Genomic DNA, 18580 nt, shown 5'->3' with positions numbered 1-18580 from the left:
ACCTTGAGCCACTCCACCAGCCCTTTTTTGTGATGAGTATTTTCAAGATAGGATCTCATGAATCTTTTTCCTGGGTTGGCTTGGAACCTCAATCCTCCTGATCTCTGCTTCCTGAGTAGCTAGGATTACAGGTGTGAGAGGTTTCTTAGTTCTGTTTCACATAGGTATATGAAGTCCATCTACCATTACCATCACCTTAATCTCCTTCATTCACCCTCCCCCCTCCCAGTAGTACCCCCACACACACACTGTACCTATTTTACAGTCCTGTTTTTTGTTATTAATATTTAAGTTGATGTTCCAAGGGGTTTCTCAATGTATGCCTATTGTGGGTATACTTTACTATGGTCCATTCAACCCCTTCCATTACTCTCTCTTACCCCTTTACCTCCCACTCCCCATTTTTCAACAGCTTTCAATACACATTCTTATATCCTCTACCTTCACATCTTATGTTATGCAACATTACTGATACTCTATCATTTTCTTTTACTTTCCCTCATTCCCCAAGTTCCATAGGGTAGTTCCACTATTATAATGGACTTTTTTAAATCAACAATATATGTTTTTAATATCTCAGTTTCAATTTCTAATATTGGAAATGTAAATGGATATACTAAACACAAAAAACTCTTTTAGGTCCTCCAAAATATGACTGAAAAGGAATGTTAGGACCAATAGACAAAGAATTACTGCAATGCTTCTATTTCCTTTTTCTCTGCCACATGACACACTTCTTCCATTTATCTAAAGTTTATTCATTTCCTACATTTAACCATTCCAGCCAAATGAGCTCTCTCCCTTCTGGATGCCCAGAGAACTCATCTGGCACTGGTTGTTGCTGTCTTGTCAGCAAATATACAGATATCTTCCACTAGATGGTGAAGCTCTGAAGGAAACAGACTGCTGTATGTAGCACATAACAGGTGCTCAAAACATCCTACCAGCCAACTCTATAGATTACTTAATTCTAGACAAATAGAAATGTAATTTATACAAGCCATCAGGCTTTAATCGATGTTTGATGAAGCAGCTCACACAAGACATGGGATACAAGTTCAAAAGGGTCACCTGAAGAGGCAGGTGAAAACAAGGGCACAGATACCAAAATCCTTAATAGATGCATATAAGTGATATCAGGCCATAAGACCTTAAATTCTCACTAAAACAGAAAGCAGATTATCTGTGGGCAACTTTGAAGCAATAAAAAATTAAAGAACAAAGAAATTAACATAAAGGAAAGGCAATGAAGAAATCAAAAGAATTCCCTAATGTCTGTTATTGGAAAAGCAAGGAAAAAATTCATTAAGTAAAAGAGCAATTGTTATAGGCTGAACTACGTCCTCCTCTTAAAGGGATAGGTTGAGATTCCAAGCCCTTGTACCAGTGATTGTGGCTCTTATTTAGATATAATCAAGTTAAAATATGGTCACTGGGAGATGGCCTTAATCCAGCATGACTGGTGTCCTTTTAAGTAGAGGAGAACAGACAGAGATAAACCAAGAGAATACAGAGGCAAAGATTGGAGTGATCTGCCCCAAGATAAGGAATAGCTGGAGCTCCTGAAGCTGGAAGAGACAAGAAAGAATCCTTGCCTTGAGGTTTTGAAGAGAGTGTGGGAAGGAGTGTGACCCTGCTAACACTTTGATTTTGGACCTGGAGCCTCCAGAACTGTATGAAAATAAATGTCTCTTGTTTTAAGGCACCCACTTTGCTGTACTGTATAATAACACCCTATGAAACTAATACAGTAATAGAATGTGGGTCTCTCACTGTCCATAGGCACATTTCCAAGTGGTCCTTCCTTACCCCTAGACAAAAGTATAACAAAGGAGAGAAAAATCTGAAATGCAAATTTAGTTACAGTAATCCCCACCACATATTTTTATCAGAAATTTCTGAACTGCAGTTAGGCTTTTTAAGGTTCTAGGGAAATGTTTCTGATCAAATACTGCTGTCAAAACTCAAGCCCACTGAATCTCTATAAATGTGCCTATGAATACAGAGACAAGGATTGTTTATCCAGCCCACATTTCCTTAATTCTTTGCTACAAAAGGAAGCAATCCAGACCTAATATTTAAAGTTACCAATACTATTACTATGTCACAAAAGAAAAATGAGATGAGAAGTAGAACTCAGTTTCTCCACGATTTTATCAAGCCACAGGGACTTCTGGTCTAAGAGGACTCTTAGTCCAGGTGCTAGACATTTACAAGTCTTAAAATTCAAATCCTAACTCTGTTATATATATAAAGGTTCTTGGCAATATAATCCACAGAGATATTCATTTAGACATATAATATAGGCTTCATTTTAGGAATTAAATTCCAGCCTCACATTTAGAAGTATGGGCTTTTAAGAGTCACCTGATCTGACCCATTCAATGTCCCTAAATATCAGGTACTGGTTTTCTAACTATGGGTCCTAATTCATTCAGTATGCCCCAGGTACTTTTTTTTAAGTAAAACAAAATAGAATAAAAAAATCACAGAGCATCATTCATGAGGGTAAGTTCTCTTTCATGCAACTTTTGTCTCAGTTATATGTAGGTATGTGCTATGGGTACTAGGTCTTAAAGGAAAACATTATTTCTTACTGTGTTTTTTCAGTAAAACTTTGGCAGCAAACAGATGGCTTACTCAAACTAGGCTTTTAGGAGTTTAATAAAGAAATCAGCTCTAAATGTTTGCAAGGTTATAGGAAATCATCAAAGAATAGTGCTCATAACAGTGGACAGCCCTTCCCATAGTCTAGGACCCAAGAAACCAGGTGAAGGAGTGATGCTAAGACAGAGGAAACAGACTGTGGATGGGCTACTTGACATGAGATATGGCCTTTAATAAATGGGTGCAGCAGCAAGCCCCCAGTAACCTGGCAAGGAGGATGTCACCTGCCTTGTGTTCTCTTGCTGCTACCTCCTCAATGGCTGATCGTAACTAAAAGCCAGAGTCCATGCTGCCCAGCCTCTTGGGTCACAGAGGAGACTGAAGGATACATCTAGAGGGGCAAACAGGATTTCTAGCCTATTTTTGTGACTAACAAAACAAGTCTAAAAGCCAACAAAACAGTTTACACATTAACTTTGTCTAACAACTTTTATTTCTGGACATTCTTTTTTATCTGCACTCTTTTTTTTTAGCAGCACTGGGGTTTGAACTCAGGGCCTCATACTTGCTAGGCAGGTGCTCTACCACTTGAACCACTCCACCAGCCCTCAAATATCATTCTTGAATCAAGGCTTTAATACAATGCCAAACAACCAATTCAAACAACAATTCATGGCTTGTGATCTGAGCCAGGCCCTCACAGTCCTCATAAACTCTCTTATCTGTCCTCAGCCTGACCTCTCCCTACCTTGTGTGCTCTTTAAGTACACAGACTATAGTAAGTAAGACATAGTAAAGCATAGTTTTACTGTGCCCCTTATCGCGTTAGCTAGAATACAGATGCATTCATGGAAATGTCCATTCAATAGTAAATATAAATCTTAGACTATGTCCTCTCCCCCAATTCCATCAACACTGCTCTGAACACATGCACTCAACCCCAAGCCTGATTACTTTGTCCTCCTGAGCCTCAAAGCTCATTTCTTCTTATGCTTCAATACATCAAAGCTCCACTCCCACAGCAGGACTTGAGCCAGTCCTACACTTCATGTCTCAGCATCCTCCATCTCCATTTCCAGAGTAATCAATACAAAAAGGCAAATCAAACAAGATTACAGTCTTACACAGAATTTCTCCTTTACTCCTCAAGGTCTTTAGCTACTCATAAGGAAGGCCTCTTGGCTTTGACCCTGCCTCATTCCTTACTTCTCCCTCCCACAATCATTCTTGGGAAACTTTTTATAACACTATCTTCTCTTTTGCTTATCCTTTCCAAAATAAACAAACAAAAAACCCACCTTCAGAGAAAGACAGGCTATACACCACCCCCTCCGTGTTTTACTGCCTTGGCAAGTGTCTAAGTATCCATTCATCCTTCAAAACTCTGCCCAGGCACAGCTCCCAGAGTGAAACCTGCCCAACTCCTCACTTTCCTTGCCCAGAACAAAGCTCTCTCTACTCACCACTCTTCCATCACTGCACAGTTACACTGCACAGGCTGCCCTTGCTGTCGACAGTATGCCATGGACAAATACTGTGTGTGATACTGTGCCTTTTATTAGCCTACATGCCCAGCAGAATACACCACTCTTGACCCAAAGTTACTCTCTAAATCTCCCAAGAGACCAAAGTGACTTTTAGATTGCTACAGGAAATTGAGGCAAAGCAGAGCCTACTTGAGATCTGATGGAAAGGTCATGGAAAATTTATGTGATACACATAGGATTAAGAGAATGCAGTTATTTCTCGTTCCCTTTTTTGGGAGGGGGCAGTATTGAGGTTGAACTCAGGGCTTTGTGCTTGATGAACAGGCATTTTATTGCTTTAGTAATGCCTCTAGCCCTTTTTGCTTTGGCTATTTTTGAATTAGGGTCTTGCTTTTTGCCAAGGCTGGACTGAACCACAATTTTCCTATTTATGCTTTCTGCAATAGCTGGGATGACAGGCATATGGGATCATACCCAGCTTTTTCTGTGGAGATGTGTCTCTCAGACTTTTTGCTTAGGCTGACTCAAACACTATCCTCCCAGTTGCTGCCTCCCAAGTAGCTAGAATTGCAGACATAAGCCACCAGTGCTTGACTATTCCCCTTCATTCTAAAGGAAGGTATCCCACTACCTCTATGCCCCAAGCCGCCTTCCATCTTTGCATAGAGGTCACTATTTCTAGGGTTCATGCTTCTTGAAAAAGAATAATTCAAAAACTTATCCTATGTATCCATTAAAAAAGTATCAGAAGTCTATGCCTGGAACATCCCATAAGACCTTAATTTCTGCCCCTAATGAGGCAATGAAATGGATCTCATCATTTTCTGTGTCAGTATGGTTCCCTGCTCTTATTAATAGATTAGCTAAGAGTTGAGATGATGTTTCTGTCATTTGCTTCTATACCAAGTTGGCCCTAACACCTAACTCTTCTAAGGCCCAGGATCACCCAGAAAGTTTAATAATCTCATCTTGAGGCAGAGGACAGGGCCAATGTAGGCCACAGTTATCTAGACAGCACTTGGCATTGCATCTGATAGAGACCAAATTGATAGTAAAACATTTTTAACCACAATGCCTCTTGATATCCTGCAATCACATTGCATTGGAATCCAAAATGAGAGTCATGCAATCAAAAGAACCATTGAGCCCAACAACAGGAGGCAGACCTAATTTTAACAGCCCTAAGACACAGATACCATGCCTGTCAAAAATAAACCATCAAATTTGAGATAATCCAACATCACTTTTAAAAGCAACATGAAATTAATGGATACAATACTGAAAATCAAACATTGCTCAAATATAAGACTGCTTTGCATAAATCTTCAAGAAGCAAAATCATCATGATGTTGCTTCATTGAAAATCAGAAGTACAGTGCACTCAGTCTCAAAAATCTGAGAAGTGAGTCAACCTGTCAGAATTTGAAGCTGTTATTTAAGACAATCAGTGTGGCAGATATAATGGACCGCTAAACTACTGCCTACAGCAAATGTGGATATGATGAGGCTTTTGAAGATAATCAAGAGAAAAGTTGCATTTAGACTTTAAAAAAAAATTACCACACAGAACAATTTCAAACTTATAAACACTGCACTGACTACCAGGTCATTCTCACTGTTAAAGAAAGAAATGTAAAGTTGACATAATTCAGCAAGTATCTTTGGTATCCACACTGTGTATCAGGTACTATGCTAAAAGCAGGGACAGGAAAACAAACAAGACATACAATCCCTGTTCTGGACTGGTTGACAGTATAGTGAGGGAGACAAAATGATTGCAGTATGTGGCCTGTCTAGTTATTCAACTATATCAAGGTAGACTACTTTTCCAAGCCCAGTATACTCAGAAGGGGCACATGTTAGTCACCAGTAAAATTCTGGCCACTTCTACGCCAGACCCTAAACTTCCTAAACACACACCCTGTGTTTGACAGTCAGCATAAGGCAGAGGATCTGTGGAAAACTCTGAGGCTAATGGGAACTACAAGCAGGTGACTGTGTGGACCAGAGTCCACCCCCTTCTACCTAGGAAGAGAATCTCTTGCCACTGAGATTTGCAGGTTGCCTATTACTTAGCAGATCCTGACTAATAAAATACAAAATGGAAGATGTGATTTATAAAACTAAAACACAAAGCAGGGGAGCTATAGGAACAGAAACATGAGGCCCCTGAGTCATAGACAAGGACAAATGGAAGAAGAGGTCCTAGAGAAAAGGAGGCTGGAGACTCACCCCAAAGAATGGACATAACTTATCAAGGATGGGGGAAATCTTAAACAAATACTTAACTAAATATAGGAACTTAAAAGAGATAGAAGCATAAAGATGTGACTGGACAAGTAAGCAAAGTTTGGGTTTTCGCCTAAAAGCGATGAGAACCACTTAAGTATCTCCAGCAATATTGCTGACATCATTAGATTTGTACTGCAGAGTTCTCACTGGAGAATGGTTTGGAGGGTTGGGGAGGTAGTAGAAACAAAGAGGCCAATTAAGAATCTGTTGCAATTCTCTACTAAAGAAATGAGACATCCTATGGTTTGGGGGTAGAAAGGAGGAAGCAAATCCAAGTGATTTCACTTCAAAGCATGAAATGAATTTTGTAACTAATCTGACATGTGGTAGAGGATGAGGGAGGAAAAGCCATCACAGAGTGAAGAATTTCCAGGTTTCTATGCTAGAGAACCAGGTGAATGATGGCACAGAGTATTATAGAGCAGCAAGCTACAAGAAAATGGAGGTGAGCAGATTCACAGAAAATATATTGAGCTTATACCATGAGTGGGTTGTGAAACCCAAAGGCAGGCAGATGCTGGCACCTAGAGCAAGCTCCAGGCTAAAGGTGTATATTTGGGGGCAGGTAAAGTTATGGCATGGATAAGATTGAGAACAAAGCCAGCACCCCAATTCACCAGTACACAAGGAGGTGGTATGTGGGGCATCTGTGAAAACTAAAGAAGGCTGTATAAATCTTGACACACTCATGTAAAGAGTTTTTAACGGTACAGCATGATCAAAAACAAGAACTAAAATGTAACTAGGAGGCATTTCAGCCACCTGATCTTGATAATCTTGTTAAGAATAATTTGGCTGGCATAATTAGCAACACCACTAACAACAGGTGTTGGTGAGGATGGGTGGTGGGAAGGAACCCTCTTACACTGCTGGTGGGAATGTAGACTAGTACAACCACTCTGGAAAAAAATTTGGAGGCTACTCAAAAAGCTAAACATTGATCTACCATTTGATCCAGCAATACCACTCTTGGGGATATACCCAAAAGACACAGGTTACTCCAGAGGCACCTGCACACCCATGTTTATTGCAGCACTATTCACAATAGCCAAGTTATGGAAACACCCAAGATGCCCCACCACTGACGAATGGATTAAGAAAATGTGGTATCTATACACAATGGAATTTTATGCAGCCATGAAGAAGAACAAAATGTTATCATTCGCTGGTAAATGGATGGAACTGGAGAACATCATTCTGAGTGAGGTTAGCCTGGCCCAAAAGACCAAAAATCGTATGTTCTCCCTCATATGCAGACATTAGATCAAGGGCAAACACAACAAGGGGATTGGACTTTGATCACATGATAAAGCGAGAGCACACAAGGAAGGTATCAGGATAGGTAAGACACACAAAAAACTAGATAGCATTTGTTGCCCTCAACACAGAGAAACTAAAGCAGATACTTTAAAGCAACTGAGGCCAATAGGAGAAGGGGACCAGGAACTAGAGAAAAGGTTAGTTCAAGAAGAATTAACTTAGAAGGTAACATAATTGCACAGGAAATCAATGCAAGTCAACTCCCTGTATAGCTATCCTTATCTCAACCAGCAAAAACCCTTGGTCCTTCCTATTATTGCTTATACTCTCTCTTCAACAAAATTAGAGATAAGGGCAAAATAGTTTCTGCTGGGTAGCGAGGGGTAAGGGCGTATAAGGGAGGGAGTGGGTGGTGGGGGGAGGGAGCGGATGGGGGGGAAGGGAGTGGGCGGGAGAAGAGGGGAGAAATTACCCAAACATTGTATGCACATATGAATAAAAAAAATTTTTTTTAAAGACAATTTATTTAGAAATAAGACAAGGCTGACATTGATAATTAAAGCAATTTGCAAATGCTTGTATTGATTAGTGTACTTTAATAAAAATATTTTACTTGGAAAAAAATAAATAAAAATAAAAAATAAAAAGAAGAATTTGGCTGGGATTGTTAAAACCCAGGTAACAAAGTGGGTGATGAAGCCTTCTCAAAAATTTTATCAAATTTATCTAATTTTTTGAAAGTCCTCCCCCCACCTTTAAGCTCATACAAATATTTTAGACTTACCAAATTGAATAAAGTGAATATACTTATAATTATACTGATAACTACACTAGGAAAGCATGAAAATCCCTTAGGGCAGTACCCAAGGGCTATCACAATCTGGCCCAAGTTAGTCTGGGTGCCATCTCTCCCTGGGCTTCCCTCAACTTTTCACAACTCCATCAACCACTTTGGTCCCCCCACCCAAACGCCTTATCCCATTTCCTCCTGCGAAGTCCATCATCCTTCCAAACAACTTCCACATCTTCCCTTTTAAAGGGCATTCCTTGTCTGCCTTGCATCTCAACACACACACCATTGAAGCAAACCTGGGTACAAAACTCATCGAAATAAGAGACAGTGACAGTCCTGTCAGCATACTGTGTGACAAGAGTCCAGTGAACTGTTTCCTGGCATTCAGCCCCTTGTGGAATCCTTTCCATTGAATCTAAGCTGGGCCTGTGACTTAACTAATGGAATGTGGCAGCAAATATATCCCAGTTGCAGATCTACGCTTCCATTTTTTATACTCTTTGGAGCCCTAGGCTGCCATATAAGGAGTCCAGACATTTTGTTGGAGAGATCATAAGGAGAAACCATCTGAAGAGGATCAGCTCCTGAAACTGATTACATAAAACCAAGGAACCTAGCTGGCAGCAAAAACCATTTAAATAATCCCTAGCAAGCCAATGTAGTCATCTGCCAGCTAGTCATTACTGAGACATCAGCCACATGGGTAAGACACAATCCTGAACATTCCAAATCTACACAGCATCACACTGAGCCTTCCCATGTGATTGGTCCAAATTTGTGGCTTACACAACCATGCTTTGGAATATTTTTTTTTGCGTTGGAGAAGCTGGTAGTGCAGCAAGAGATGGTAATAGACACAGGGTAAAAGAACTACTTTTTTAAAAAAGAATTTTTTCAATAGCCTGCAATATACCTGTCACTCTTCTAGGAGACAGAGATTCAGCAATGAACTAAATGGACAAAGATATCTACCTTTATTGAACTTAATATTCTATTATGAGGAGATCTTAAATATAGTTAAAATAAATATCAGGTAGGAAGGGATGGGTTCTGTGTATAGAACTAAAGGAAGGAAGAACAATAAAGAGAACGATCAGAGGATTTATAATTAAAAATAGCACAGTCAGGAAGGCTTCCAGAAGAAAACAACCATTTAAGATAGAAAAAAAAAATTAAGGCAAGCAAACAGGTTAATAAATGGGAGAAAGCATTTCAGGCAGAGGAAACAGAACATGAGATGAGAGTCTGTCTGGAATGTTTGATAACACGCCAAGACATCAGTGTGGCTGGAGCAGAGTAAGAGACGAGTGGTAGAGAATGAGGTTGGAGAGGTAAGAGATTATGTCATGGTCGCCAAGAACATCCAGGTTCAATAATTCCCTACAAGGACTCAGAGTCAGCATATCCTCAGACTGATGATTATGATTTACTAGTGAAAGGACACAAGCAAAGTTAGCCAAAGAAAACAGCTTATAGTGTGAAGTAAGGAGGAAACCAGGAGCAAGATTCCAAAAAGATTCCAAAGATTTTCTCCCAAAGGACAGGATGTGCTTAATTCCCCCAGCAATGAATTGTGACAACACATATGAAATGCTGCCTACTGGGGAAGTTTGTTAGACTCAGCACCCAAGGCTTCGTTGGAGACTGGTCATGAAGTCACCCTCTGCTTAACATGTATGAAAATTCCAACACACCTACCCCTGAAAAAGAGCAGGTATTCATCATAAGCCACGTGTTTTGCATAAATGATTTTAGTCCGGTGAGCCATTCTTATTGGGAAATGATAGAATCCCATCACAAACCTAAGTGCTGGATGCCAGCCAATGGCCAGCTTTATGAGCAGGCCTTTCTAAAAGACAGCAGTTTCCGGCCTGCTGTGCTAACTTTTTCTGTACCTTATAAGCCATCTGAGAGTAATGGGAGCCAGAGGATCTTTAGAAGAGTGATATGACCTGGTTTAAATTCTAAGCCATCAACCTAGCTTAAGCGTTAAGAAGGGCGTTATAGTGGGGCAGAAATAGGGAAAATAAAAGATAAAAATAAGACCCAGTCTGCTAACAGGAAAGGTGGAGAGATAATTAGACTCTGAATAAGTGGTGAGGGCAGAATCAACAGGACTTGCAGATTGACCGTTTTTTGTGGATTCTAAGAGGAAAGTAGCTGTTAAGGGTGATAACAGGGATTTCTGGCTGGAATAACTGGGAGGAGGGTGTAGCTCTTTAATGACATGGTTAGACTGTAGGAAATGGAGATGGAGCAGGAAAACAGCAATTCAGTTTGGGCCATGCTTTCACTGTAAAATGCCTACCTGACATCCAAGTGAAAGTGTCAAGGATGCAAATGCATATGGAGTTGGGTGTTCAGGGGAGAGATGTGTGCTAGAGCCATACTACTGGAAGACATGACCAAGGGCTAAGTAAAGATAAGAGGGGGCACTCTAATGTTAAGAAGTGGAAAGGAGGGCAGAAACGAGCCAAAGAGACTAAGAACTGCCAATAAGGCAGAAAGGAATTTAGGATTACGTGGAATACAGGAGGCATGTGCTTAAAATGCTTAGGGTTTTTAATAACTGAGAAGCATCTGAAAATTGTCTAGATATTTTGTTCACTGCTTCTTTTGTACCACTGTCTGGATGGTATCTGAAACAGAGGATGTATACCCTCAGGCCATTGCGCCAAAGGTATAACTGAACCAGACCTCAATCTGCTCAACTCAGCAGTTTTTGTGTAGTGTCAAGGTGGAGGATTTCAGATTTTAAATCTTTCTCTACACCTCTGAACACCAAAGAGTAAATGAAGGTCCTCTTCTGGTGGCAAAGTTCTCATCAGAAAAGAAAAGTAACAACTATAAGAATGTCAAGCTAAAGACTGCTTGAGATCTGAGCTTTAAACAAGTGGTTTTCAAAAGCAGCTGAAAGAAAGCATCAGCAGAACAAGGGCTCTGAACCATACATGCATGCAAGCTACTGTGGCTATTTAATTTAAAGTTAATTAAAAATTAAAAATTCAGTTCCTTAGTTGCACTAGCTACATTTCAAGTATGTAATACCCTTATGCCACTAGTGACTACACTAGTACCATTCCACCATCCCAGAAAGTTCTATTGGGCTGCACTACTTTAGACTTTCTAAGCAAGGCCCACAGCTCTGAATTTTTAAGACTCCTCAGATGATTTCAACTATGAGTCCCCTCAGAAAACAGTCTCATAAAAATCTGACAACATTACCATTTGCTCAACTTCCTCAAAGGGAATCTATAACACTGAACGTCTGGAAATGAACACTTTGTTAGCTGAGCTATTTGAGCCCAACACTCCAAGCACCAAATCAGGGCTGTGGCTCCTAATCCCAGAGTGATAAACTTGGCTCAAGTGAACTAAATTGGGCCAAAGTCCAGTCAGCAAATCATATGTGTGGGTCAGTGGATTATACACAGGGTGGGAGGAGAAGGAGAGGAGGGAGGGAAGGAGGGGAGGGAGAGAGAGAGAGAGAGAAAAAGAGAGGGAGAGACAGAAGAGAGAGGAGACCAGAGGCACAAACAAATGTCTGCCAGCAGCCTGGGGCAAATAGAAACACTCCATTAAATGGGCCATAAGAAAGGAAATAAGAACAGAATAAAAAGTTAAGCACAACAATAGCAACTTACCTTCACTGGTGGTTAGGGTATAATGGAGACTGGAGCATTAATAATTCCTTCTAAAGAGAACAGAGGGTCTTAGCTCTAACTGGTAGACGCTATGTAGAAAGTAAAGCACAAGACCATCAGAATTCTCATTGTTTTGCCCAAAATAAGACAGAACTATAGATTTTCACATAAAAAATCTCAAAATCTTTACACAGTAAGTAAAAGATATAACACCAAGAAAACCTAAAAAAATATGTCTGTAGGTCACAGAAACTCCCCAACCCTCTTAGTTTACAAACAACTTAGTTTACTACAACTTGTTCAGGGCAAGTAGCAGAACCAAACCAAATCAGAGCATGCATCTTGCTGGTGATTTAGTTTTTATCCTGCTGATGCAAAAGCATCTAGTCTACACATCAGGAGAGCAGAGGATTAAAGCACTCAAGGAAGTCAGTCCCCAGTAAACTGAGATACATCTTAGGAACTCAGTCTGGGCCTACCTTATATATGTCTATATGAACTGTAAAATCTATTTGCAGTTAACAAGACATCAAAAGCTGAAATGTTAGAAATACAAGAGTTCTAACTACTCTCCCAGGTTAGTCCCACAATATCATGGCAGACTCTTACTACTGTACAAATTCACTTAGATCTCTATGTTACAATCAGTTGTTACTCTTCTCAAACTCTTCCCATGTCTAAGAAGCTGGCCCCCCCTGGCAAAACAAAGAAATTCTTTAAGATATCTAAAGACAGAAAGGATTAACTTTAGAAACTTTACCAAAGATTTCTTGGTTTAAAAATAAAAGGTGTGCTCATATATACAGTCAGATCTAATATGCCAGATATTAAAATTCCAGCATGCCCCATGTTTCATGAATTTATTATCTCATTCAACCTCAGGACACATCACACACCCTCATTACTAGACGCATCTTCCTTTATTCACTTGAACTTGAGTTTAAGCACATCTATTTATGTTCAATTTAATAACTTATTTGAATACCTTGTATGAGAATAATTCATTCAGGGTAAGAGTAGTGGGGAAATTACCTAATGAAAGATTGGTCTGTAGCTGTCTAAGACACAGCATCTACCATCAAAAAAGGTTAAAAATCAAATAAGTTCAGCAATACCCAAAGATTACAGGTAGATTAGTTGTTCTCAACCCTGACTGGGCATTAGAATCACCCGAAGGGTTCTTTAAAATATCTACTCCTTGGACACACTCCACATCCACTTGGTGAAAATCTTGGCAAAAGGGACTCAGGTAAAATGTTTAATGTTAAAAGTAGAGGTAATACTCAACCAGGGTTGAAAGCCCTGCAGGTTATCGTTCAATTAACCATTCACCTGTGACACTATAATTTTGATGATAAATTTAACTAATTACTCAGTGATCCCTCCATCTTGACTACTTAAGTAGACAATCATCTCCACTAACTACTTCACTAAATTGGATTTAGAGCTCAGGACACTGATAAAGCACCAGCATCCAAAGATAAGAAATCCCATAATTCTTACCCCTTAGTCAATTCACTGCCCCAGTGGAGTTCATCAAATGGTGGCAAGAACCTCAAAGTTTCAGATTTCAGAACATAATTAAAACCTTCCTAAAAGCTCCCAGGTTCTTCAGCATCTCACCTACTTCTGGCCTTATCTGATGTTGATTCAGCTGTTTCCCAGCATTCCATAAATACCAGCTTTCTGTGTATCTTCTCAGCAGGTGGTGGTTCCTTCTCCTTGCTGTGTACAAAATCTACAATGGCCTTCTTGGGCTTCACTCCTCCTCTAAACCTGAGAAATGTGAACTTCTATCCTCCATCTCGAAACATCCCTTCCTGCCAGCTAGATTATTCAGGACCCATGCAGAACACAGACATTACTTTTTCCCATTTTTCTCTGTATGTAATTATGGTAAGAAGTGTGTTTGTTTCATACTTGCTATGCAAATTTTGCAATACTTGTCTCAGAAATTAGACTTCTCCCTATTAACATAAACACCTGTATTACAAAAGGAAAAAAAAAAAGAGGAATTCTGTGGACTTTCTATGACTATATTGCAAGCTAGGGATATAGCTCAGTGGTAGAACACTTGCCTAGTACTGGGATCCATTCCCAGCATTGGGGGTAAAAATTGCAGTCTTGAGGTTGATGTAACATTGTAGTGATTAGAAAGGAAATTATCATTTTAAAACAAAGTGTAAAAGTAAGGTGGGCAAATTCCAATATACAGTAACATAGTAGGCTATGTAGTTAATGGTTGAGAGCAACAACCAAGAGATGTAGCTTCTGGATTCAAATCCAATTCCACAATTTATTAGTCATGTCCCTATCTCTTTTCCCTCAATCTGTAAAATGGAGAAATCTACCTTCTGAGGTTATTTGTGAGAGATAAGCGATATAACATATGGAATGCACCTAGCATAGTGCCTGCATGGAGTAAGCACAATACATGTCAGTTGCTGTTGGTATCTTTACTAAGTACAGGGCTTAAACTTTGCTATCCAGGGAAACAAGCTTTTAAATCTCTTTCCCTGATTTATAAACAGGGAATTGCAATTGTTTTTCAAATTGAATTTTAACATTTCTGGTCTTTCTCCATTATTTTTTAAATTCAATGTATAAAAGAGGGGAAATTGTGAGAATATTTCTTGACATTTTAGTTACATTAGGAATACTATTTATTAGTTAAGCCTTATGATCATAAAATTATTTAAAATGAAACTAGAGAAGAGGAATATTTGGGGAAGAGGAAAATATCACTTTCAACTTAAATTGAAATTTTAAAAGCCAAAAGTGAGAGGGAGGTTTTATAGGCTGCAGATGACCTTTAAATGTCACATTCACTAATATATAAATGCAAACACAGAAAAATAATAGTAAACTAATCAATACAATTACATTATGGGTTCTGTAATATAAATTATGTTTCTAGCCCAGAATATCAATAGCTTTTCAACACCTTTTAAGATCAAATTACAATGCATTAAAAATCACCTGGTTAGTTCTCTCTGTTATTTACAAGCTTGTAGTTTACTTCAATACTTGGACAACAGACCCCTATTCTAAACTTCTAAATGTACAGATTATTTTTAATGACCAGTTAAAAATAAATTTATCATCTTGGTAAACAATCCTTCAATAAGATCTATTTTAATAATTTGTCTGGAGTAACATTGTTACTGTTAACCTTCGCCTACTCTCAGAAGTTAGTGATATCAAAGATAGTTACTTGTTTAAATCTCAGTTTTTAATCGAATTACAAGCTATAAACAGCACATACTAATGTAGCAATGGAAAAAAAAACCCACATTGGGATAGATTCTCATATTGCTTTATAAGGCACTTTAAATTTTTTCCTTCCTCTACCTCGGTTCTATCAATGAAAATTCCAGCTTTAGTACTTATATTTAATATACTAATATACTTTTCACTATGGTATCTTCGAATTCTTGGCTGTTCAAAACAACACATGTATCTATCCATCTTTCTGTACAGTAATTTTTACTGAAAGCATAGAAAATACAAGTATTTCTTAAATCTCTCAACTGTATTCTTACTTTGGATAACCTGTATGATTTTAAAAGAAATTTAAAAATTACATTTTTCCATCATGAGATTGGCCAATTCCCTATTTCTACAATCCCATAGTAAATATTAAGAGAACCACTGAACTCTAAAACAAGAGTTTATGACTGGCCCTGTTTGAAAAGGATTTTGGGCATACAAATGTTCTATGTAAGAATGCAAAAAATAAAAAGATGGTTTTCAAAGTGTTCGTTTAAAGATTCCATTGGGGAAGACACAGAGTCCCCGTATATTACCCAAACACGACCTGTCAATGACTAGTGTCCTGCGAGACTTTCTGAACAACTACTGCATATTCCTTTCAAAAAACTGTCACTCGATTTTTACTTGTTCCTAACTTCATGTGACGGAGCTGGGGACATCTGTCTCATTTCAATAGTCATCCAAAACCTGACCCTATCCACATATACTAATTCTGCACAGAATAACTGGCATCAAACTCAAAACACCCTAAATGTGGAGTGGTTGGTGTCAGCAAACAGCATCCTCCCAGCCAGTTCCTGCCAAAGTAAGTCACTGAGATAAGTCAGTTCATGAGGCTGAAAACTCCAAAGGCCCTAGAAGTTATAACTTCTTGTTATAACTTATTATTTGCACCAATCAACTGTCTCACTCCAAGGAACTTAAGTGGGGCGGGACTTAAGGGCCAAAATTCACACTTCAGAAGTACATCCCCTGCAAATAAGTTCTAAACCGTTGCTTCTCAAACTTCATTGGCACTCTACCCACCTGAGGAATCTTGATAAAGAGCGGATTAAGTGATTGGATTTAGGCCCCAAGTGAGACCAATGCTGCCAATTCCACTCACGACTCTTTGAATGGCAAGGCCCCCAAGTGCCCAAAGACACCTGGATCACTTATATTGGCACCTCTTTTAAAAAGTTAGGGCCACAGGTAATGCCCGATAGTCGCTTGGGTGTTCGGCATCCTCTCCACAGCGCCAGTGGGTCCCCGGGGCACCTGGCAGGTGCACTGCCTCGGGCCTGGCGCGAAGCCCGCCCTGCGGCCGCGCCCCCCTTCCTCGCCCCGCCTGCGCCCCGCCGCGCGGCGCTCACCTTCTCCCGGGTCTTCAGGTACCGCTGCAGCGCCTGCTGGGTGAGCTCCCGCACGCGCAGCTGACCCTCCTTACAGGGCACCACGATGCCCGTCCTGCCGAAGCACACGGTCACTTTCATCCTGCCCCTGGCTACCACGCCGGGCCCCACCGAACAGGTGCCTGGCTCCGCGGCGCCGTCCCCACTCTAGGGGGGCGCCCAGCGCTGGCGGGCCCGGAGACGCGAGGCGCCTTTCCTTGGCGCCTCCTCAGGGCCGGGGGCTCGCGACAGCGCCCCCGGCACCGGGCGTGCGGCCGAGGTCGGCGGATGGGCGGCCGACGGTGGGCAGGAGCTGCAGCGGGAAGGGCCACCTCCCAGGTGGCGAGCGCCGGGGCGCGGCGACTCTCGGCCCGCTCCCAGCTCCGTCTCGGCTGCCAAAACGAACAGCCGACTGCTCCACGCCCGCCGAAGTGAAAGTGAGGCCCGGGCTGGCCCTGGCCCTGACGACCGTGGCAGGGCCGGCCCCAGGCCCCGGGCTGGAGTGGGCGGCGGCGGCGGCGCGCGGGGCCGGAGTTGGGAGGAAACTTTTGCGCCGCTCCCAACTCCTCCGCGCGCTGCGCTCTGGGCTCCCGCGGCCCCCGGGCCAGCCCGGGCCCTGCTCTTAAAGGGGCCGCGGCGCTCCCCGGCCCCGCCGCGCACTTGGGCGCTCTGAGCCGGGACCGTGCGGGGCGCAAACTAGAGCCCAGCCCGGGAACTTCGGTGCCCGCGCTCGGTCTCTCTTTCATTGTCTCCCTCCCGCACACGTACACGCCGAGCTCTGGGGAACTGTAATGGGACCTGGGAACTACCACCGGGGGACTGAAACCAGACCTCATCAAGCACTCTTGAGGAAATAGCTAGGAAACCTCAGAGCTACTCCCTGAAAACAGAGGAGTTGGTGCAAGAGTGGAGATGCCCGGGCGCAGGTGCCACCTAGCCACGCCCACAAAACATTCTGAGGAGCGGTGTATGACAGCAAGATCCGCCAAAGGGCCTGTTAGGAACTTGGTCTTCAGCACAGCATCGCCTCTTCCCTCTGGAGCCCTGAAAGCAGAGCTGACAGGAACTTAGGTGTGCCGGGTGGAGCCAACCATTCCCTTTATGGAGAACACTGAGTATTCCACCAAAGATCACACCCCAAATCCAAATATGATCGCATGTGTTTACACAAATCCTTTAGAAATGAGACTCCCGTGTGCATTTGACTAGGGGGAAAAAAACGTATAGTGGTCTCTTGATTTGGCAGGGGTATATCCGTCCACCAATTGAGCCCTTAAATCTGGGGTGCTGCAGGAAAATTCAACAAATACTATTTGCATCCTTCTTAGTTCTCATATAGATGATCTCCTTTTCCCACCTTTTCCATAAAGAATGGTACTTGAATTGGAGATGTAGCTCAGTAATGGAGGGCTTGCCTAGCTTAATGAGTAAGGCCCTGGGTTCCATCCCCAGCACCACAAAAATTTTAAAAATTAAATTAACAAAACATAAAATGGTATTTAGGGAGTTTAAGGGGCTGAGCAGACAATGGAGTTAATTATTTTGAAAAGATCCAGGTCTTCCCAGGTAAGTCTGTGATCTCTCCTGGTAGTATTCTTAGCAATTCAGTTCATCCAGCAAGACTCTCGGGGCTACATAGGTTTCTGTAACAAATGGTTTGCTCCTATGTCAAGACACGCTTAAATAGAACTTGAATTGCCTGGAATGGTATGACAATGCACGGGAAATTAAATTAATGGGTTTGAGAGTTTTATCCATTTTAACTCATTTATATGTTTAAGAAATATACATTGGTTGTCTTCTACTTATAGGGTCTTAAATAAGGTCAGTGACAACAAAGAAGATCAGGTAAAG

At 41.2% G+C, this 18580-nt stretch overlaps 1 protein-coding gene across 4 annotated transcripts in view; it reads right to left on the bottom strand.

Moving 5' to 3' along the window:
* Pard3b (par-3 family cell polarity regulator beta) overlaps positions 1–16962 on the bottom strand; it is a 977771-nt gene extending 960809 nt beyond the window's left edge. For all 4 annotated transcript variants that reach the window (XR_012447363.1, XM_074071526.1, XM_074071528.1 and 1 more), the window contains exon 1: positions 16709–16962. Coding sequence is in view for 3 of the 4 variants with exons in the window: in XM_074071526.1 (XP_073927627.1) it covers positions 16709–16828 (120 nt within the window). In the remaining variant the exon portion in view is untranslated. The remainder of the gene's footprint in view (positions 1–16708) is intronic.
* Between the last annotated feature and the right edge of the window lie 1618 nt (positions 16963–18580).

The sequence above is a fragment of the Castor canadensis genome, chromosome 4 (assembly GCF_047511655.1).
Source record: "Castor canadensis chromosome 4, mCasCan1.hap1v2, whole genome shotgun sequence".
Taxonomy (NCBI): Eukaryota; Metazoa; Chordata; class Mammalia; order Rodentia; family Castoridae; genus Castor; species Castor canadensis.
This window is presented reverse-complemented; position numbering and strand designations above follow the sequence as displayed.